Genomic DNA, 23,536 nt, shown 5'->3' with positions numbered 1-23,536 from the left:
GGGTCGATCTTACGTAGCCACCTTCGATGCCCCATGTAAACTGTTTTCGAAGAGCCGGGATCCTTACCAAGCTGCAAAAACATCGTCTCTTCCATGCACCTGACACATGCCTTGTGTCCATGGCACACCTGGCACGAAATGTAACCGTATCCGAGGTAGTCCTGCACCGTCGTGATCAACGCGGCTCTCAAAGGGAAATATTCTTCCGCGACGGCGTCCCATGTATCTACCCCTTCCTCCGCCCACAACGTTTCAAGCTCCTCCTTTAATAGTTCGAGATACATGTTGATATCGTTTCCTGGCTGTGTTGGCCCTTGAATTAGCATACTCATCTGTATGTACTTCCTCTTCATGCACAGCCAGGGCGGGAGGTTGTAGATCCATACAAACACGGGCCATGTGCTCGCACGCAACCTGGTGTTTCTGGGATCTGCCCCAAAACTTCCGAATTCATTGTCTAATGCTTTCCACTGGCTTGCATCCGAAGGGTGCGTCAGCACTGGGTGCTCAATCCGCTCTTCATCATTCAACACTGCCTCCTTTCTTTCTGCGTGCCAGCGCATGAGCTTTGCTTTCTTGCGGTCCGCGTAGAACCGTTGAAGCCGGGGGGCGAGCGGGAAGTACCACACAACTTTCCGAGGAGCTTTCTTCTTCCCTTTCTTGTACCGTTCAGCTTCACACACAGGACATTTGGTCTTGTCCATGTGCTCATTGCGATACATGATACAGTCGTTGATGCAGGCGTGATACTTTTCGTGGGGTAAGTCGAGAGGGCACGTGATTCTCTTGGCCTCGGCTAGACTACCAGGACACGTGTTCCCGGCAGGAAGGAGATCTTTCACGTATTCCAGGATGTCGTCGACGCTTGTGTCCGTCCATCCGTGTTTCGCATTCATCTGCAGCACATCGAGAGCTACTCTCAAGCGAGACTCCCCCAACCCACGACCTGATTCGTACAACGGAGTATTCGAGTCTATCTCGAGTTGCTCAAGCTTTGATTTCCGCTTGGTGTCTTTCATCTTTTCGAGAAGCAGATCTTGAAGATGAGGGTCCCGCACGACTGAAGCTAGCGGCACCTCTTCGTCGTCGTCAAGGTTATTGTCGTCGTCAAGGTTATCGTCCTGTGCGACAAACTCTTCATCGTCATCAATATCATGATGCCCTCCTTCTAGCCGGCCATTATTACCACCTGCTGCCGTCGCCCCATTGACCTCCGCGCCATCATCACTCATCCATTGAGTGTGTCCATGCATGAAACCATTAGTGAGCAGGTGTCCCTGCAATTTGCCTGAATACGGGTCAAACCATTTCTCTCGTTTGCATCTCCGGCACGGACACAATACCTCCGTGCGGTTATTTTCATACATGTCGATGATCGCGTGTTTCAGATATCTCATCACGACGCTTTCACTCATCTCGATAACCATTATCGCCTGCACGGTAAGATTATATAATTGATTAGAACCATCCATCCGTCGGTAGTTTTCACGGAAAATTTCGGCATGACCTTCCTACACGGTAGGACATAGGAGCGCTAGAAATGTGCCGAAACGGAAACTTAAAGAATCAACATTTCGGCGCAACGTTGGCAACTCATTTTCAACGCCAACACACACAAGCACAAACACAAACACAACATATATATATATATGCCCACACACGAGCTTTTGCTTCAAATGTCCAATATATATCGATTTCATTCCTCAATTTGTTCATTAATCACCTATTTGTTTGATATATTCGTCAACGAGATCGAGACGACGCGCCGCGACCACGGCGTATGGAAGCCGACTTTCTAGATCTAGATCTAGATTGAGCGGTCAATGCGGGATAGTAGATCTAGATCTACATAGAGGGATGTGGGAGATGCATGTAGGAATGGAAGATTTGCTCAAAAAATATGATTTTGTTTGGTCAAATTAGCTAAATTGGGGATAGGAATAGGAAAAAATGAGCTGGGTTGGTAGAAGGGTCGGGTTGTGTGGATGAGGAGTGAGTGAAGTGGCTTGTGTCAGTGCTGGTTTGTGGCTGTGTAATAATTCCCAGGTTACTGCCGGCGCACCAGGACCTGGGTGCGCCGGCAGTATATAGCCCATCCAGCTATATCTGCTCCAGACCAGGCCCACCAAGCATTGCCGGCGCACCAGCCCACGAGCGCGCCGGCAATAGTAAATTACCGCCGGCGCGCTCATGGTCTGGTGCGCCGGCAATGCTTCGTGGGCCTGGCCCGAGTTGCTGCGAGGTGTGCCAGGAAATAGCACCGGCGCGTCGGATCAGAAGGTGCGCCGGCAGTGGGCGTCCATCGCCGGCGCGGCGCTTATTTGGTACGCCGGCAACATGTTCCACCGGCGCACGTCAAAGGTGGTGCGCCGGCACCACTTGCCTCCACCTATAGGCCTTTTCCTAGTAGTGCATGACAGATTAAGGGCATCTCCAACGCGGCTACCCAAACGGACGCGTTGGGCCGCTCGTTTTGGGCCGTTTGGGCGCGCGCGCAGGGTCCGCGTGTCCGTTTGGGTCGCACGCTGCGCCAAACGCGCAGCCACCCATTTGCCCATTTGGCCTATTTCTTTGGGAAATAGACCATTTGGCCACACATACTTATAAATAATATCTAAAAAAATATAGAATAATATCAAATAAAATGTAGCATGATCAAGAAACGAAATGTGCCGTAGTTTGAACAAATATAAAAATTACAAATTGACATTGTCTACTCAATTTGTGTTTCTCGCTCTAGGATCTTCTTCTGGCTCTTCTCGAACCAAGCTCTATTCACCTCGTTCATGGTGGTCAAGTTGGTGTTCATGATCATGTTTTCCTCGGCTTGCCGTTTCAGCTCAACTTCCTTCTCCTTCAACTCCACCTCTTTGGCCATTGCCGTTGCTATGAGCTCCAATTCTTTCTCTTTGAGCTCAATTTCCCTTGCCTTTGTCTTGGCCTTCACCTCTTCAATCTCAAGCTTCCTCTTTTGTACATCGAAGTAGTTCATGTCCTCTTTCTTCTCCCGGCGCCTCCTCTCATCCCTCTTGTCTGTGGACACATCTTTGTCAGCATACATATCCTACAAGGTGACGACCAATTGCATGGCCGAAGCATCACGCTTCATGTCAGCCTTGGTTGCCTTGTGGCCTCGTGGATGGCTTGCACGAGAAGCGGAGCTACCACAAGGCTGGCCACCATCAAGGTCAATGACCGTGGCATCTTTGGTGGTCTTGCTGCCAGTCAAGGTCGCCATGTACCCCTCATACCCCTCCTGGAACTTGGGGTGCCCTCGAGTTCCTTCCAACAATGAGGGAATCCAAAGGTCTTTCCTTCATTCGTATTTTTGAAGAAATCCAAAAGCTTGCCACACCTAGAGCAAAGAGAGACAACAATGACAAACATATGTGCAAACAACGAATGAACAAGTTGAGCTTAAGAATCATACCAAGTCCTTCATGCCAAGGCCGCTAACAGGAATCCGCTTCACGTGATCATATACTGCCTGGAACTTGTTGCATTTCGTTTGAATTATTCCCCACCTCTTTTTGAGGGAGCACTCGTTGCGGTCGCTGTCAAATGGCTCCTCTCCTTACCGGCGATGTTCATGGAAGTAGTCATGGATCCGATGCGAGAATGCGGTCCCCTTCTGCTCGGCACCTGGCAATGGATCTTACCCAATGGTCAACCATGCGTCGACGAGCATTTTGTCCTCCAGCGCCGTGTAGTCGCTGGTTCTTTTGCTATCTCGGCGACCTCGAGCTTGTGCAGTTGCGTCTTGTGTGAGCTTGTCACTGAACAACGGCTCCTGATCGATGTTCATGGTGTCGGGATGGCCAGTGGTGTCCTCCTCTATGTTAATGGGAGGTGGCGGGGGAGCCTGCTCGGTCGACGGATATGGCATGGTGGTCGGCAGCGTCGGCGGGTAAGACGGAGGGGCCTGCATGGTGGACGCTGCCTGCATAGATAGCGGCGCGCTCTCGCCCGACAAATCGTCGAACATGTTGCGGGCACCGGTCATCGCTGCTGCTCACAGGTGCTTGGTGGCCTTGGAGTGCGCCGGCGCACGGGTTGAGGTCAATGGACGAAGGCGACGACCCCGTCATGGACTCGCCCCGTGAAGTGTACAAGTACCGCCCCGATGACGCCACCATTTTCTGTGCGTCGGGTGTGTACCCAATCGGGGATGTTGACCTTGGAGGAAGGGGCTGGGTCACGAACAAGACGGAACTTCCCGCCGAGGCCATGCCGGCGCCCGGGACGATCATGTGCTGAGCGAGCGCGGCGTGGCCGTAAAAGAGCATGGCATGCTCTTGCAAGGCCTTCGCCTTCGCCTCCGTTTGGAGTTGGAGGAGCTGCTCGGCCGCCCTCTGCCGCTCCTCCGCGGCCTCCTTCTTCCGTTGTTCGTGCGCCCTGCACCGGTCGGCCCGCTTCTTGCTCTTGATCGCCCTCTCCTCCGCGGTGACCTCGGGCTTCGCCTTCTTCATCGCCGGCGCGGGCTGCGGGACTACGGAGTATCCAGAACAGGAGCCTCCTCCACGGCAGGAGCGAGAACGACCGCGAGTTGGGCCTCATCTCTGATGGTGGCGGTGGCATGAGCTTCGTCGGCCATCTCTAGGTTTTGGGAGTGGAGTGAAGTGAGTGTGTTTTGGGAGGCAGACATGCGGGCCAGGGGAGGACAAGGGGAGGACGCGAGTGGGCAGCCCTCCGTGTCCGCGGCCACGCAAATGAGGCTCAGATTTGGGGCCGACTTTGGATCGTCCCGAACACCGCGGCCATCCATTTTAGGTATGGATCTACACGTTGGGCCGTGTTTTTGTCCAATTCAACCCATTCGAACGAACGGACGTGAAATGGATCGCGCCATATTGGAGATGCCCTAAACCGTCAATGAGACATGGCCGACCCTGGATGGAAAGGAGAACGATCCAGCATTCCAGCCTGCGGGTACCGGATCGGTCGGTCGGTTTGCTCGCTACTACGATCGTCCCAAGACCAAAGTACAGCCCAAGCATCACATGGACTGTTGGTGCATGTGCGTCTCTCTTTTTCCCTCCTGCACCAACTTGACGCGACACGAGGTAATCAAATCGGCCACGAGCTGATTGTACCGCTTCCATTGGGCAGGCGGCCTTGACATCTTCTGGTCGATCCGGGGCAAGAAAAATCACGGCCTTGACATGATTTTGTTTGAAAAGTACTCCTACTTAACAAGAAAATAATTGAAGGGGGGCTGGCTATCCCAATTCGTGGGTACCCAAATGTGCCACCTTGTTAGTAGCAATCTTTTTCTTTCTGTTGATGATGTTGATGAGGGTAGCAAACGCAATGAATTAGTCGTCGTGGGCAAGCACCACCATGAATGCTGCAATAATTAATTAAGATTCACGGCGGTCCTGGCCGGAGCGTGCCACGGCTACAACGGTTTAATCTCTCTGTAATCTGGCCATTATGTGGTGGTGTGTTTGTGCGGATGGCACCCTGAGCTTAGCGAATATTACCACTAAGCTAATCACCTACCGCTAGACACTGGACACCATCATGTTCGTCGCTATGCGCCTAGGTGCTACGAGACACGCACGCCAGATCGGCTCATTCGGAAGCACATGGCAACAAATATAAACCAAACATTGTTTTTGCCCAATTTGGATTTATTTAGTCCTAACAACAGAACCGCTAAATAAAATCAAAAGCGGTTAGTAGTGTGCGGAGATTCGTTTTCATCTTTCATCATTTTTTACTGAACCGCAATACTTTGCAAAATAGCCCCTGGTCTTTGCCCATATATAACTCATCTCCCTCTCGCCGCCTCGCTAGTAGCCGCTTTCCCTGCCTGCCGTCTCATCGTTTTCTTCTCTACCTGCTCCCTCCTCCAAATGTTGCCACCCAACTAACGAAGCCAGGCTTCCGCCTCCGGCGCCGCGACTCCACCCGCGCGCTTCGAAGCGCGCGCACACGCTCGATCACGAAGCGCAGGAGGAGCGGCGAGCAAGACCAGGCCGTGCACCGCGCGCGCTGTACGTGCGTGCGTGCGTCAGAGGAGCAAGCGCGCATGGGGACGAAGCGGCGGCGCCAGCAGCACCACGGCCGGTGGGTGGTGCCACCGGTGGCGCCGGCCGCGGCGGCGTTCGCGGCGGCAGGGCTGCTGCTCCTCGTTGTCGCGTTCCACTGCTTCCTGTCCCCGCCGCTCGGGGGTGGTGGCGGCCGCCGCCCCAACCCGCCCTTCCTGGTACGCACCCTCCCTATACTATCTCAACAAAAGCCGCGACTTTGCGACGACGGGGGTCGTCCCGTCGGTTCGTTCGTGCCCGCCCGATTTTTCGCTCGGTTCCTGCCTGAATGCTGATTCTCTTTTATTGTTTTCCCTGCCCCCCTTTTGTCTCGCCGAGCAGTTGAACAAACCGGCCGAGCTGCGCAGGAATCTCGTCGGCACCGTCGATTTCACCGTTCCGGTCAGTGGACAACCAATCCCGCGCTTCATCGTTTCCCGGCAAAATCGAGCCGTCAGTCCGTCTAATTCCGGTTTTTCTTCCTCAATCAGAGTGGCGGGAGCAAGCTCCGGGAGGAGCTCTGGGCGTCCAAGGCGGCGCACAACTTCGTCGGCTGCAGTGACGCGACCAAAGACTTCGCCGGTACGCGTTGCGCTGCTTGCGACAGCAATTTCGCTTCTCTTCTCGTATACGACATGCTTTGCGTCAGATGATTGCCATTGCCGCTGTCCGTCTTTGACTCTGTATCCTAGCAATAAAGCTCGCCCCTTTTTCTCTTGTATGGCTCCGCAGATGCCAAGGCCGTCACCCAGTCGAATCGCTATCTCATGATCGCCACCAGCGGGGGCCTCAACCAGCAGCGAACAGGGGTAAGAGCAAACATCAGTAATCCAACAGTGCATGAATATATGAAATTTCAATAATCTCGTGATTTCAGTGTATACATAAGTAACACAGCCTCTATGAATTACTGTGCTGGTGGCCTAGTATGCTAGTAGTATAGGATTCGCAATGATGGGGCTCTCGAGCATGTGCTACTCACTAATACTACAGTTATACTAGTACTGTACTAGTTTCAAATCATTTCTCTTCAGTTCTAAGCATCTTGTGTCATGTAGCCATGCTTAATTTACTCCACCAACTTGTTGGTGCCTTGCGGGCCTGCATCCGTGCATTTTTCTGTCTTTTCTTGGTATACTCCAACTACTTTTGGAAGCCCTGCATGACTGCACCTGTGTATTTACTCAATATCTTGTTAGTATTAGCTGTCATGTACAACTACCCTGTATCAGAGGAAATGCATACTTACTTGCCAGTTCTGATGTTGAGTAATCTGATTAACCGCCAATTTGATCCTGCCTGTGTTTCTTTTCATGAGCTTGCTGGGTGTCCAGAGAATTAGTTGTCTCTGTTTGAGCTCATACTCATATCTTCTCTCTTTACTAAATGATGAAATTCTAATGTTTTAACATCGGCAGTTTTGTCATGATAATTATCCCCATTTGAAGCTCCATCTTTTCTATAAATGACTCGGAAACTCTGATCATCTCGTTTTCAGATCATAGATGCTGTTGTTGCAGCGCGCATTCTGAATGCAACACTTGTCATTCCAAAGCTCGATCAGGCATCCTTCTGGAAAGACGCAAGGTCGCAGCCGTTACCCTCTCTTGGTTGCCTACTTGCTTTGGCCAAGTACAATGTGCTAATTCCGTGTTCTGTATCACAGTGATTTTGAGGAGATATTTGATGCTGAATCATTCATATCCTCGCTCTCAAACGATGTAAAGATCATACGGCAAGTACCTGATAGAAATGGGAAGGCACCATCTCCGTATAAGATGCGTGTACCAAGGAAGTGTACTCCAAATTGCTATGAGAACCGAGTGCTACCTGCTCTTGTGAAGAAACATGTAAGCGTTACAGATTGTCAACATCATGTGTTTCTTATGTTCAGACCTTTAGGCTAAAAATGCTCGATTCTGACATGTTTTGTGCATTTGTACACATGCAGGTTGTGCAGCTAACAAAATTTGACTACCGGGTTTCCAACATGTTAGAGACTGATCTTCAGAAGCTCAGGTGTAGAGTCAATTATCATGCGCTGAAGTTCACAGATCCAATTCACAAAATGGGACAAATGCTTGTCCAAAGAATGAGAGCCAAAAGTGGACGCTTCATTGCTCTTCACCTAAGGTAATATTGTTTAGACGAAAATTTGTGTTGGATGAGCGGTACAAGCGAACTCTTTTCACCCACATAAGCTATGGCAGATTCGAGCCTGACATGCTCGCCTTCTCTGGATGCTACTTTGGGGGTGGCGAAATTGAGAGAAGGGAACTAGGTGAAATACGAAAGAGGTGGAAGACACTGCATGTAAGAGATCGTTCTCTATTCATGGTTATTGAAGTATGGCTATTTCAGGTTTTTTACAGTTTGTGCATAAACTTATGTGCAGGCAAGCGATCCTGACAAAGAACGCCGGCATGGCAAATGCCCTCTAACACCAGAAGAAGTTGGCTTCATGCTCAGGGCATTAGGGTTTGGGAAGGACGTGCACATATATGTTGCGTCGGGGGATGTATATGGAGGAGAGGAAACATTGGCACCTCTGAAAGCGCTCTTCCCAAATTTCCACTCCAAGGAGACTTTAGCGAGCAAGGAGGAGTTGGAACCTTTTTTGTCATTCTCATCTCGCATGGCTGCCCTTGATTATGTCGTGTGTGATGGAAGCGATGTTTTTGTGACAAACAACAATGGCAACATGGCGAGAATGCTGGCTGGTCGAAGGTAATCTCTTTTGTGCTGTTCTAGAATAATTTGACTAGAAGCAGATTTGAAAATATCAAATTGTTGCCTACATATTCAAATACTCTATAAAGGCAAGTCGATTGATTAAAAAAATATCGGTTTCAGGAGATACTTCGGGCACAAGAGGACCATACGACCCAATTCGAAGAAGCTTTCGGCACTCTTCCTTAATCGAACCAGCATGAGTTGGGACACATTTGCATCCAAAGTTCAGATGTTCCAAAAGGGGTTTATGGGTGAGCCCAATGAGATTAAACCAGGAAAGGGTGAATTTCACGAGCACCCTATGGACTGCATTTGTGCAAGAGAACAGAGAAGAACTGGGCATAGTAAGCCCTACCTAAATAAAATTGTTGGGGAAGGTGCTGAGAATCATACTAGTGGTGCAGAGTTTGAGTGGAGGGATATGGACTATGGAGAGAATACACCCTTGGCAGGGGATTCATCAAATGACACTGATCCAGACTATGGCCGTATTGGGGGTTCAGACATTCCTGAATTGGAGGACATAATCTCGGACTAGTAGTCACTTAAAATGGATAGCTATACAATAGGTTTTTGTTACTTAAAAGGAAATTGTGATAAAGTTCTCGTGTACAGAGGCTACCGCATAGTTTTATATTCTCCTGCTTTTTTGCTTGGAGATATAAGGAAGAGCTTCTTACAGAAGACAGGTAAACACGAAATACTTGACTTGCATAAATATGTGTCTTTATACACTTGATGCTCTAAAGAAGAATGTTGTTCACCTACATGATAATACAAAATTTATTCTGATCGTAGTTTTTAAAAATTTAGACATGAAATGATCATTTGATATGGGATTAATTTTTCATTTATATATGTCGTTTGAAATTTTCAGTTAAAAAAATATTCCCATTTGTGTATTTCAAACTTGACTTTTAGATCTAATGCTCCACATATATATCTTGTCAATGCAGAATCAGGCGGCCATCAGTATGAGCAAGACAAATGTACAGTGTTTGGTTGGTCTAAAGCGAATACTGACTGGCAAATTAGAAGAACTTTTTGCATGTTTTTTTATTTAGATATCTTAGCTTGAACCGTAATAGAAGCTAAAGCCCTTTTTTCTTCTAAGTTTTATGAAGTATTTTGATAGCGAGTTTATAGTTTTTGCTCTTCGTTTTTCTTTCACAAAAAGTTTTGGTCTACCGAGAAATCTGTACATAACTTGGAACGTTTATAAGTTCAGAGTCTCTCCTAATTTTGGAAATTCATATTTGTTTTAATTGCATTCAGCTCCTATTTTGCCCAATTATTCGTTTCAGTCTGCCGGATGCTCCAAAATATGCAGATATCCTATAGACAATATGTACCATGCTACATGAAAATGTACTAAAATACTGTGATGGTTCTTGTACAAAGTATGAAAATGTAAAATTTTATTATGCAACATGAAAAGGTTATGCAACGATGTTTCTAAATTAAGGGCTTGGCGACCCACGGGCACTAATACAAGTGACGCACACCACTTTCTAGATACTTTTTGTGAGCTTGAAGTTCACAAAAATGCCACCCCAGACTGAAAAATTACTGTAGGGGCTTCCTCTACCGTATTCCTTAAGAAAAACGGAGTATGTATCACCTTGGAGAGCCGTTGCTTTATTTGAATGATGAGTTACAAATGACTTATGAGGTTTTATAGCCTTAGAACCTTACAAATGACCACCAATGCCTTTCATGGAGAAAAAAAATAAAGAATAAAAAGGTATAATCTTGGAAAGGCTAGAACACCCCCAAGCTGAGAGAAAGCAATGGTTAACCTTGTTTTTTTTTTTTTGAAAAATGAATATATTATAAACCCGCCAGCAAGCCGCCTCATTATTGGTCAATACACTTGGTCCACAGAGAAGTACTGTTGCTTTGGTACATGAGGGATGAGCTTGGGTTTAGGGGGCTTCACTCCTCTTTATGGGCTTCTTATCTCTTTCTGTCCATTCGATCTCTTTCTCTTTTGTGTGTGTATCCTTTTTATTTTTTGTTTTCACGCTTTTTTAGCTCTAATTGGAAGTGTGCTGGTATGAGGGGAGTTCGGGGAGTCCAACGTTAAACTAAATTTCTCCCTTACAAAAAAAATGAAAATTCTCGTGAAGGGAAAATCACGAACATACAATTTTGGTGAAGGAAATATCCAGATGTATAGGCAGTTCCAAAGAAGGGCAGTGAAACATTTAAGCAATAAAAACCCTCATTTGATTTATATCCTAACAATATTTTATCATTTATATCTCAGTTAAGTAAATATATGTGTAAATGGCATAATTTTAACATGTACTGCTAAAAGTATCATAGAGTTATCATGACAGGAACAACATTGTCTTGTTTGCATACTCATTTACAATACAGGACTAGTAGGTATGTCGCGACATATATGTGAGGTCGCGCATCACAAAAATGCATTCAAATATTTTTTACCAGCAGATCAACTTATCGTGACACCTAGGATGAGGAGGGCATACATCCATAGCAGCATATAAGGTCATCTCCAATGGCCCCAGCAAACGGACCGAGAATTGTATCCGTGGCGGCCTGCCATCTCCAACGGCCCCCGCAAAAGGACCGATTGTTCGTCGCGGTCTGCGGATGCTAAAGACGAGGCCCAATAGCATGCCACAAACGGACCACGTGGTCGTTTGAGTTTGTTTGAGCCCCATTTCACGCGCATTGATGCGCTTGGTTCACGGTGGTCGCGGACGGCACACACGTATGTGCATGTCCTCCAGAGAAAGGAAATGGCCCACGCATCAGCGGCTGTGTTAGGTTAGGAGGCGCGGGACCACGTGCATGCGGGCAGGTCCTCTTAATAAATGGAGACCAGCGGTCTCTGTCGTCCTCATCCTCACTCACACACTAGAAAACCCTAGCTTGCCGAGCTCATGAACCCTATCCCGCTGAGCTTACCTAACCATCACTACTACAAAAAAAGCCTACTAGTCGTGTGCCAATTTTGGCTACCAGTCGCGTGCCCACCTCACACACGACCGGTAGTCCAGGTACCAGTCGCGTGTCCACCTTGACACGCTACCATTACTATAAAATCCGTGCATGTTTTTGGCCCACTGCTAGTATGGTCAAAATTTGTAAATAAAGGAAGCAAATAACTCTTAAAATGAAGCTAAATCGATTCCCTTAACAACCTAAGCTCTATGTTGTACTTGCATAACAATATTACAAGTAAAGATAGCTTCTAAAATTTTGAACGCGGTTAGTTGAGCCTACCCTCTATGTTGTACTTACATTTTCAACTTGGATTCGCCATTGATGTAGCCGACATCCACGTGGACAGCTGTCCAGCTAGGTGGCAGTGTTGGGCTGCATATTTTGTTCGCGGTGATTTATTCGAACATTCACACACGAAATGGATGGTGGCATTGGAGATGGCCTTACCAATCTCACCATTACAGACACCAGCTTCCAAAAATTATTTTTTGTGATTTTTTAACAAGGAAAAAATATATGGTGCATTATCTTGCAAATTAACGGACGATCTTTCCATAGGATCCGATTCGGCACCGATCTTTCCATAAATGCGAACTACTAAAGACTTGTCCAAAAAAAACACAGCTTTCGCAATAAAAGGCGAAATATTGCATCATCAGCTTTGGATACGCCTTCATAAACTCAGTATATGGAGTATCTTCCAGCACGCAATCTTAACGAGCACACGCACGTATATTTACTGAAATTACGCAGCTAATCTTGAGGCGCACAGGCACGTTTATTTACCGAAATTGCTTCCGCATTCAATTAATCCGCGACGATTCAGCGTATATCTGCAAGATCGAATGCGTCTCTAACCCCATCTCATTCCGCCGACACGAAGCATCACGATTCACGACGAAATCCATCCATCCGGTACCGGTGAGCGTTGCGTTGAAAACGCAGGATCTGACAAAAATATATTGCCTCATTTGGACAGTTGGGTGATGAATTCACTCGGCATCTTCGAGATCTAAACAAGAATTGCCGCCTAAGGTTTTCGGTGGTTGTCGGTGTGTATATCAGTATATATATACTCCCAAACGGCCCTCGCCGTCGCCGAGAAACAGTTTTACGATCACTAGCAGATCTTGGCATTTGATACAATTCATCGAAGTCCATAGCTAGCCTTACGAGGCCTACAAACGATATGGTACTGCTCCTATAATTTTCAAAAGTCAGCTCGAACTGATGTTCAGATTCAGCTGACAAAAGTAGTTTCAGAGCAGTACGTAACGTGATGGTCAGCAATTGTGATGTGTGAGGCTTGTTTACTTGATCTTACAGGGTACCATCGGCATCCGCACGGCCATCCTGCTCGTCACCGGCCTCGCCTGGTGTGGTAGCGTGCTCGCCGGCGGCTGGGAGGAGCGCGTCTTCAACGTCGAGCACTTCGGCGCTCGAGGCGACGGCCTCACGGACAGCACCGAGGTATGTACCCGATGCCCGAGATAAACATTGCGCTTGTGTTTGCCCGTGTTTCTGAACTTTCGAAGGCGTTCGTGCACGCATGGACCGCGGCGTGCGGCGCCAGGGGCGCGTCGGCGTCGCTGCTGGTGCCGGCGGCCAAGTCCTTCCTCGTCGGCCCCACCGAGTTCAGAGGGCCCTGCGCCGCCACCAGAATCACCGTCCAGGTACGTACTTCGCCTTTCCTGATCTGGGCTTAAGATCATGGCCGTGGTTTTCCTTCATCCGACTAGACGGTCTGAAGAAATGAGCTGCCAGGTAATGGGCACCATTACGGCGCTGCCGGCGAGCGCATGGGACCGGCAGAACTACTGGCTGATGTTCCATCAGGTCGACGGGCTCACGGTCACCGGCAGCGGTGGCGTGCTCGACGGCCGAGGCGAGACTTGGTGGAGCAACAGATGCAGAAACGGTGATGTGAGCCCACTCCTCTTGTAACACTTCTACTGTAGTATAATTCCTCATAGAATTTCTCTGCCTTTTGAATTACTGTATTTATCTCCACTCACCTGTAATTGTTCTTGTTTCAGGAATGTATTCCTCATGCTCCCACGGTTAGTACACACTTTTGAACGCGAGAAAAAACACTGTTGTAGAGTACACTAGCTAACACTAGGTGCATTGAACAGTCACTGGTGCTGATGAACTGCACCAACCTGGAGCTGAGCCACTTCAGCAGCAAGAACAGCCCGCAGATGCACATCGCCGTCATCCAGAGCAGCAAGGTCAACGTGACGCAGCTCACCATCACCGCCCCGGGGGACAGCCCCAACACCGACGGCGTCCACATCGACCGGAGCGAGGACGTGCACATCACCGGATTAACCATCGGCACCGGCGACGACTGCATCTCCATCGGCCCCGGCAGCCGCTTCGTCACCATCGACGGGATCATGTGCGGGCCCGGCCACGGCGTGAGGTAACAAAAAATTCGAATTGGCAATCCTTCGCCCAGCGCTAACCACAACCAATCCAGAGAACCTTCGCGCGCCGATAAGCTTTCAGTTTATCATAAGAAGAAACTAACACTTACTTGAAACTAACAGTTAGACACTTGAGTAACCAATCAAATCGTACATCTTGTGGCATGCTCACCAATATTGACGTAAAGGGAGGTGATCAGGGTTGGTTCGATGAGTCAAGCACTTGAAGATGAAATATTGTAATGGTCTGGCCGTTTTTTGTTGCTAGCGTGGGGAGTCTCGGCAGGCATGGCGCAATGGAGTCAGTGGAGCACATCGATGTGAGAAACGTCCACTTCATCAACACCATGAACGGAGCGAGAATCAAGACCTGGCAGGTACAGTGAAGGCTAGCACAAAACGAAACTGAAACCTGGACTTTTCTCTTACTACCAACAAGCTGAAACTCTGAATTTCTGACGGGTGTGATTGTTTCCTCGCGCAGGGTGGGAGAGGCTACGCGAAATCCATCTCCTTCACCAACATAAACTTCACCAACGTGGAAAATCCAGTGATCATCGACCAGTTCTACGTAGACCGCGGCGTCGTCCCAAACGCGGTATGTACATTGTGTGCATGATGAGTACGTGTGTGCCAAGTTACACAAAAACACACTAGTAATCTCAGCTTCGTGTATTTGCAGGGGGCAGTGGCGCTGAGCAATATAACGTACACGAACCTGAAGGGGACTTCGAGCCGGAAGACGGCCGTCGATTTCGACTGCAGCGACAGCGGCAGTTGCAGGGACATCAGCGTCAGCTCCGTGCTGATCACAGCTTCGGACGGCCGAGGAACTGAAGCCCGCTGCCGAAACGCTCAGGGGAAAACCTCCGGATACGTCTACCCAAGAATCCCTTGTCTTAGCTAAAGGGAACCGTAGGATGCACGGCTGCCTATATATGGAACAGCCTGCCGTACTTACTGGCAATTCTGAAAGTGTTTTCCTGTTTTAAAATGAGCCGAAAGACTATTGTCAAAACAAAAACAAAAACGAGCCGAAAGACTTGTCTTTTTCATTGATTAGGATATGAGAGCTTCTCCAGTATTAGAAATAGGTGCTCCTCCAACAGTTAACACAAAGTTTGCAGCCTAAACGAAAGTATACTGAACACAAACTATTCGTCTAATAATTGCTGTGCAGGACCTTGACAACGGCCGGTGGGATTTCAGCACGGGCAAGAGATGCCCCATTTGGTAGCTACGAGCTATTTAGACAGCTAATTCCATGTAAGGCTGGGAGAAGAAGGGATGGCTGGCCTGGATAAACAACTATCCATTCACCGGATTGCTTCCATGATGGATCTGAGAAACAAAAACAAAAGACAACAATTATGATGAGTAACCCAAAACATTCTGTTGCAACCACTAAGTATAATATTCTGTTTCTTAGCACGAAAGATATGATTATTAGTTATCTATAAAAAAAATTGAAATGTTAGTTATCTATAATTGATTTTTCAACAAATATTAGAGTTGACTTTTCACTGATGTTACGACTAGGAAACTAACTTGCTGAGAAAGTGAGCTATCTCTCGAAAAGTATCTTTGGCTCTTGGGCACCAGTGCTCCTGCTGTTTAAAAAAATCGAAAATCATACATATTTGTTTTAAAAAAATCTAAAAATAAATTTGGACATAGTAAATGACGTAACCTACAAGCGTGTAAAATTTTAATATGAAATTCTTTGTATTGTAGGCTACACAAAAAAAGATAAAATCTGTTAAAATTTGGAGATTTGAAATATGCATACCCAGATCCACATGTTTGTAATTTTTGTGTAGCCTAGAATATTTTGTATTTGAAATTGAAAGTTTGCACATTTATGGGATAATTCATTTGGCTACACCATGATTCTTTTACTAATTATTTTGAAACACATAAGTGTGAGTTTTAATTTTCTTAAAACAGCAGAGCACTGGTGCCCATGGGCCAAAAATCTCTGTCTGCTATCTCTCCACAATTGCTAACCCTGTGTTCAGATTTTAGAAGATGCAATGCGAATATTATCACAATTTTGTGATCGTGATTGGACTTGTATGCAGAATTGGAGATTGATGGGGTAATATGGTTGGACTTGTTTCATTACTTGTATCAGCTAGATGATTTTAGTTGTATTTTATTTAACATGCACAACTTAGCCTTATGTGATAAATAAATGTAATCATCATAAACAGTGGTAAATTAGAAAACTGACATCATAACACAAAAATAAATCAAAAAAATTAGGATCATTCAAAACGGTATGTTGGTAACTTATTGGGAAAGAGGGAATAGATTGAGATAAAGCTTTCGGGACCAACGAAGCATTTCAATGTTGGATATTAAAGAAGCAAGTTGAGTCACTTTATATTTATTAGTAGGCCTCCTTCAAGTGTAAATATATCAATTAAGAAACCATCCAAGATTTAGATGTACAATTAAGTATAATATTTAGTTTGATGGTCATAAGAAGCAGAAAAAGGTTGAGGATTTAAGCATATTCTAGCAGCACCAATAGTTCTACATGTCATGTTACTACATTTCAAAGAAAGGCAGTCCCTAGTTACACCCCTAGTTACGAATCGTTGTCGAAATCAACTACTCCTGATGAATGATCACGTCCCACTAAATAATCAACTATGCAGTATAACAATCACGTCCTACTGAATGTGCACCCAAAAAGATTCTCTACAAGTAGCAATATTCTAAAAAATTGCAAGCACTGGTTAGAGCCTGTGGCTAACCCTGGAGGTGACATGAACTCATGTGCTGATCTAAGTGGCCAACTATGCTACATAAGAAAGAACTAAAACATAAAACAAACAAAAATTGATGTATGTCTTGTATCAGTAATTTTCACTAACCTCAAGTAAGTGATGGTTGAATCCATACTGGGGGTGGCCAGTTCAATCTTGCATCTGAACTAGGAGGCGATAACTCAAGGAAACTGTTGTCTTTCATATTAAAGACAACAACTTGTCTGAGACCAAATCTTTGAGAACAGATATAATGCATCAAGTCATCCGTGTGATAGATGCTATTGGGAATCAACGCAGGGAAATCTTTAACGGGAAGCAAGAAAGAGCTATTGAAACCAATGAACAATGCGTGCTCTTGGATGCTATCTGTTTGCACAAGCTTTTGTTCAACAAAATCGACCTTGTAGACAAAAAATTTGGCTGCAACTCGTTCCATTTTCCCATTCTCCTCATTATATCTATCGTGTCTCCATATCTGCAAAAAATCTCCCCATGGTGCTCGAACAATATATCTAGTATGTAATTGATAGGATATGACAGGCTTCAAAATGGCCTTCACTTCAGCAGAGGGCCCACTAAGATCAATAGAATCGATCTCACCCCTACCACGAACACCGTAAAACAGACCATCACTATTGTTATAAAGTATATCTTGATAACACCAGCAATCTTCATTTGTATCAATCCAAGTCCATTTGGTGTCCCCAACCCTAGCATAAGAGAGGTGATCATATGGAAAGTGTACTCGGAGGACTATGCAGTTTGCACTGGAGGGATCACAAGTAAGAACGACCCTCAAATAGAAGTGAAAGCGGCCTTCTTCAAGTGTAACATCATACGTCTCAGTTTCAATGTCAAAATCCCGAGAGATCAGATCCAAGGAGAGGATATCATACCCATCTAGCACGCCCTCTTCAGTGTAGCGGAGCCTGACATTGTTCATGGTTTCGGGTGGAGGCATAACTATCTCAGCTCTGGTTACAGGGTTGACAAATATGAGATTGGACCGCTCGTCGGCGGTGATGAGCCAGCCATGGGAGGAGCCCATGACATAGCGTGTGCGGAAGGCAGGCTCTGAGAGGGTGACGTGGTAGAGCTTGTTGGTGGACATGTTATGCAGGGTGGCCGTGTTGGCGTCACGGTCGCCGGAGGAATAAACAAGGTAGGGACTCTGGTTTGGGGAGCACAGGCGGAGACGACGGGCCTCCAGATAATTCAGGTGCCAAGAACGACACACGGCACCTGAGCTGAAAAGATCTGGGATTTCGAGACTGCCGAAGATCTGAACCAGCAGGTCAGCCTGAAGTTGGGACCAATCGCAATTGGTGCTTGGATCTGCAGAATCCTCAGAAAAACGAGCTTTCTCCATCGATTGTCGGATACTTTGAACCTCAACAAACGAAGAACCGGCGTAGCAATAGCACCCCAGTGCAATCGGCGCGATCACGCCTGCGCTATTCTCTCCTTATGCTTCTTCCCAACCGCCGCCACCAAATCCTCCCACCCTCCGGTCGCGCCGGTCCCCGGATACAAGACGGCTGAAACCTCAAACTGACATGTGGATCCTGATGCGACGAGTATTCATCTGCGCTCTGGGTCGTCCATACTTCTTGGACGCGTATAGTTGTCTCTCGTGCGCTCGATGGACAGCACTCGGCTGACTCGTCTTCCCCAACCGCCCGACCTGCTCGATCCTCCTCAAATCAGGAACCAACCGGTCAAGCGCCCCGCCCCCGGTCACCCCTCACAGCACCGCCCCCAGCCACGCACCGCGCTCCTCATCCACGTCGCGCCGCCGGGAGGACTCCAACTCCTGTGGGGTGGGGAGGCGGCGGCGATAGACGAGTGGGAACGCGGTAGACAGCGGAAGGGTGTGGCGTGGGCGAGCCGGTGGGCGGAGCAGGCGAGCGGAGAGCCGGCGGCGGCGCTGCCAACCTCGATTGGAAATTGGGCGCTGTGTGGTTTCGTTCCTCCCTCTTTTTTTTTATTTGAGAGAAAGTGAGAGCTGATGGGCTTCCTTTTGGGCTTGAGCTGGGCCAAAACTCTAGCCACATTTAAAACCTTAGCTAATAGGCCGATAACTCAGTAAAGTCCAAGAATAATACGCTAGAAAATTGCGGAACCCTATTCGCTCTCTGTGGCCCCGACCATCAAGGCCGCCTTAAGCGAGGCCTGGCCCTTTAGCGAGTGGTGACTGTTTCAGGTTTTATATTTGGAGTGCCCGGTTATAGTGCTACAGGGTGCCCCCTGTCCGAATTTGACTTTTTCCTAAAATAGAAAGCGGAGCCCACAGTTGATAGCGACGGCTACCAAAAATAGAATTCTGTCCCCACATGTCCCTCGTTTCCCAAGGACGTGGATTGGACCATAGAAAAGGACAAAAAATTACAGGAAAAAATACAGGCTGTCAATCAAACCCTACATGTCCCTCGTTTCCTTTCTTCCAGCCCTCATCTTCTTCCTCCAGCCGCCGCCTGCTGCCTGCTGTGTACCAAGAGCAGCAAGAAAAACTCCATCCTGTAGCTTCAAAAAGAGCCCAAAAATACATGCTACAAAGTAGATAAAAGAAGATCTGCTACAAATCTCCTGTAGCACGCCCAGAAAACAGAGGTAAAAAACTCCTTCCCCATGCCAGATCTGTAACTTCTTACCCTCCCCAAATCCTAAACTTCTACATGCCAGAAATTGACCCAGGCCAATTCTGGTTACTCATGGTTACTCATGCTAAGATGTATAAAGAATTGACCCAGGCCAATTCTGCAAGCTTGAAGTATAACAGATCCACATCAAAATAAGGATTCACTTGGCTTAGCAGTTTACATATACCAGGATGTATAAATCCGACAGTAGTAGTAAGGAGAAAGAAATAGAAGTGTGCAGTTTACATATCCACTTGACTTAGCAGTTTACATATCCCAGGATGTATAAATCCATCAGTGATTGTTTCTCAGAAGCATGAGCAAAATAGCAAGAATTGGTAGTGCAGGTTGTCTTGAACCAAAAACACGTACAATGTGATGCTTGTTCGAAATCTTGATTCCTAGTTGTAGGACTTCATAGCATCAGCATCATGTTCCCGGAAAAAAACAGGTTTTTAATGTCATTTTAAGACAAGATGTAGCAAGTACTGTTGTCACATCAATTTGCATCAAGAATAAATGTTGGAGATATGCCCAAGAGGCAATAATAAAATAGGTTATTATAATATCTTTGAGTTTATGATAATGTTTACATACCATGCTATAATTGTATTAACCGAAACATTGATACATGTGTGTTATGTGAACAACAAGGAGTCCCTAGTAAGCCTCTTGTATAACTAGTTTGTTGATTAATAGATGATCATCGTTTCATGATCATGAACATTGGATGTTATTAATAACAAGGTTATGTCATTATGTGAATGATATAATGGACACACCCAATTAAGCGTAGCATAAGATCACGTCATTAAGTTATTTGCTATAAGCTTTCGATACATAGTTACCTAGTCCTTATGACCATGAGATCATATAAATCACTTATACCGGAAAGGTACTTTGATTACATCAAACGCCACTGTGTAAATGGGTGGTTATAAAGGTGGGATTAAGTATCCGGAAAGTATGAGTTGAGGCATATGGATCAACAGTGGGATTTGTCCATCCCGATGACGGATAGATATACTCTGGGCCCTCTCGGTGGAATGTCGTCTAATGTCTTGCAAGCATATGAATAAGTTCATAAGAGACCACATACCACGGTACGAGTAAAGAGTACTTGTCAGGAAACGAGTTTGGACAAGGTATAGAGTGATACCGATGATCAAACCTCAGACAAGTAAAATATCGCATGACAAAGGGAATTGGTATCGTATGTGAATGGTTCATTCGATCACTGAAGTCATCGTTGAATATGTGGGAGCCATTATGGTTCTCCAGATCCCGCTATTGGTTATTGGTCGGAGAGAGTACTCAACCATGTCTGCATAGTTCGCGAACCGTAGGGTGACACACTTAAGGTTTGATGTTGAAATGGTAGAACTTGAATATGGAATGGAGTTCGAAGATTTGTTCGAAGTCCCGGATGAGATCCCGGACATCACGAGGAGTTCCGGAATGGTCCGGAGAATAAGATTCATATATAGGAAGTCATTTTATGAGTTTGAAAATGATCCGGTGCATTTATGGAAGGTACTAGAAGGTTCTAGAATATTCCGGAAGAATGTCACTTTGGAAGGCAGAGTCCCGAAGGGACTCCACCACCATGGCCGGCCAACCCTAGGGGGTGGAGTCCCAGGTGGACTCCACCTATGGTGGCCGGCCACCCCCTCCCAAGGGAAGGTGGGAATCCCACCTCTAGTGGGAGTCCTAGCTTGGGTAGGTTTCATGTCATATGGAAGGTTTTGGTTTGGGGTCTTATTCGAAGACTTGTAGTCCAACACTTGGGGTTCCACCTATATAATAAGGGGCATAGGGGAGAGGGCCGGCCACCATAGAGCCACAAGTTGGCCGCACCCCTTGAGGCCGGCCACCCCCTCTCCCAAACCCTAGCCGCCCACCTCTCCTCCACCTCCCCCGCACGCTTAGCGAAGCTCCGCCGGAGTTCTCCATCGCCACCGCCACCACGCCGTCGTGCTGCCGGATTCAAGGAGGAGCTACTACTTCTGCTGCCCGCTGGAATGGGGAGAAGGACGTCGTCTTCATCAACACCGAATGTGTGACCGAATACGGAGGTGCTACCCGATTGTGGCACCGTGATCAAGATCTTCTACGCGCTTTTGCAAGCGGCAAGTGATCGTCTACCGCAGCAATAAGAGCCTACTCTTATAGGCTTTGGAAATCTTCAAGGTTTAGTCTCGTTCATCCCCTCGTTGCTCCCATCTTCTAGATTGAATCTTGGCTTGGATTGCGTTCTCGCGGTAGGAAATTTTTTGTTTTCTATGCAACGAATCCCTACAGTGGTATCAGAGCCGTGTCTATGCATAGATGGTTGCACGAGTAGAACACAATGGTTTTGTGGGCGTTGATGCTCTTGTTGTCTTTAGTTTGAGTACTTTTCATCTTTGTGGCATAGTGGGATGAAGCGGCTCGGACTAACTTTACATGACCGCGTTCATGAGACTTGTTCCTCGTTCGACATGCAACTTGTATTGCATAAGAGGCTTTGCAGGTGTCTGTCTCTCCTACTATAATGAAGATTCAATTTACTCTTCTATTGACAACATTAGTATCACCGTTGTGGTTCATGTTCGTAGGTAGATTAGATCTCTCTCGAAAACCCTAAACCACGTAAAATATGCAAACCAAATTAGAGACGTCTAACTTGTTTTTGCAGGGTTTGGTTATGTGATATGGCCATAATGTGATGATGAATATGTATGAGATGATCATTATTGTATTGTGGCAACCGGCAGGAGCCTTATGGTTGTCTTTAAATTTCATGTTGAGTAGTATTTCAAAGTAGTTGTAATAGTTGCTACATGAGGTGAACAACCATGAAGACGGCGCCATGGACCTTGACGTTACGCCGACGATGATGGAGATCATGCCCGTTGATGATGGAGATCATGTCCGTGCTTTGGAGATGAAGATCAAAGGCGCAAAGACAAAAGGGCCATATCATATCACATATGAATTGCATGTGATGTTAATCCTTTATGCATCTTATTTTGCTTAGAACGCGGCGGTAGCATTATAAGATGATCCCTCACATTAATATCAAGATAATAAAGTGTTCTCCCCTCGTATGCACCGTTGCCAAAGTTCGTCGTTTCAAAGCATCTCGTGATGATCGGATGTGATAGATTCAACGTTCATATATGATGGCGTGTAACTCACACGTTCGTTGGGAACCCCAAGAGGAAGGTATGATGCGCACAGCAGCAAGTTTTCCCTCAGAAAGAAACCAAGGTTTATCGAACCAGGAGGAGCCAAGAAGCACGTTGAAGGTTGATGGCGGCGGGATGTAGTGCGGCGCAACACCAGAGATTCCGGCGCCAACGTGGAACCTGCACAACACAACCAAAGTACTTTGCCCCAACGAAACAGTGAGGTTGTCAATCTCACCGGCTTGCTGTAACAAAGGATTAACCGTATTGTGTGGAAGATGATTGTTTGCGTAAAAACAAGAGAACAAGATTGCAAGAGATTGTATTTCAGTAAAGAGAATTGGACCGGGGTCCACAGTTCACTAGAGGTGTCTCTCCCATAAGACGAACAGCATGTTGGGTGAACAAATTACAGTTGGGCAATTGACAAATAAAGAGAGCATGACCATGCACATACATATCATGATGAGTATAGTGAGATTTAATTGGGCATTACGACAAAGTACATAGACCGTCATCCAACTGCATCTATGCCTAAAAAGTCCACCTTCAGGTTATCATCCGAACCCCCTCCAGTATTAAGTTGCTAACAACAGACAATTGCATTAAGTATTGCGCGTAATGTAACTAGTGACTACATCCTTGAACATAGCACTAATGTTTTATCCCTAGTGGCAACAGCACATCCATAACCTTAGTGGTTCTTGTCACTCCTCCGCATTCACGGAGACATGAACCCACTATCGAGCATAAATACTCCCTCTTGGAGTTACTAGCATC

General features: G+C 46.7%; 3 protein-coding genes across 3 annotated transcripts; 2 read left to right on the top strand and 1 right to left on the bottom strand.

Annotated features, from left to right (window-relative positions):
• The first annotated feature begins 5,821 nt into the window (after window positions 1–5,821).
• Window positions 5,822–10,039, top strand: LOC127335922 (O-fucosyltransferase 6). Its single transcript, XM_051362667.1, has 11 exons — window positions 5,822–6,211; window positions 6,375–6,434; window positions 6,524–6,614; window positions 6,765–6,841; window positions 7,531–7,619; window positions 7,699–7,882; window positions 7,984–8,165; window positions 8,243–8,345; window positions 8,428–8,759; window positions 8,886–9,454; window positions 9,722–10,039. The coding sequence occupies exons 1-10, from the start codon at window positions 6,035–6,037 to the stop codon at window positions 9,301–9,303; spliced, it is 1,713 nt and encodes a 570-aa protein (XP_051218627.1). The 5' UTR covers window positions 5,822–6,034; the 3' UTR covers window positions 9,304–9,454; window positions 9,722–10,039.
• Window positions 10,040–12,429: 2,390 nt separating this feature from the next.
• Window positions 12,430–15,170, top strand: LOC127329367 (probable polygalacturonase At1g80170). Its single transcript, XM_051355895.2, has 9 exons — window positions 12,430–12,471; window positions 13,068–13,211; window positions 13,277–13,414; window positions 13,506–13,664; window positions 13,778–13,801; window positions 13,877–14,166; window positions 14,439–14,547; window positions 14,655–14,768; window positions 14,853–15,170. Exons 1-9 carry the CDS (start codon window positions 12,430–12,432, stop codon window positions 15,075–15,077), a joined length of 1,245 nt encoding a protein of 414 aa, XP_051211855.1. The 3' UTR covers window positions 15,078–15,170.
• Window positions 15,171–15,254: 84 nt separating this feature from the next.
• Window positions 15,255–18,907, bottom strand: LOC127335923 (F-box protein SKIP23). The gene is made up of 2 exons (XM_051362668.1): window positions 17,053–18,907; window positions 15,255–15,511 (listed from the first exon to the last, which is right to left on the bottom strand). Exon 1 carries the CDS (start codon window positions 18,314–18,316, stop codon window positions 17,054–17,056), a length of 1,263 nt encoding a protein of 420 aa, XP_051218628.1. The 5' UTR covers window positions 18,317–18,907; the 3' UTR covers window positions 15,255–15,511; window position 17,053.
• Window positions 18,908–23,536: the final 4,629 nt, after the last annotated feature.

Source organism: Lolium perenne, chromosome 2 (genome assembly GCF_019359855.2).
Source record: "Lolium perenne isolate Kyuss_39 chromosome 2, Kyuss_2.0, whole genome shotgun sequence".
Classification (NCBI taxonomy): domain Eukaryota; kingdom Viridiplantae; phylum Streptophyta; class Magnoliopsida; order Poales; family Poaceae; genus Lolium; species Lolium perenne.
The sequence above is the reverse complement of the archived record's forward strand: the minus strand, read 5'-3'. Positions and strand labels throughout refer to the sequence as shown.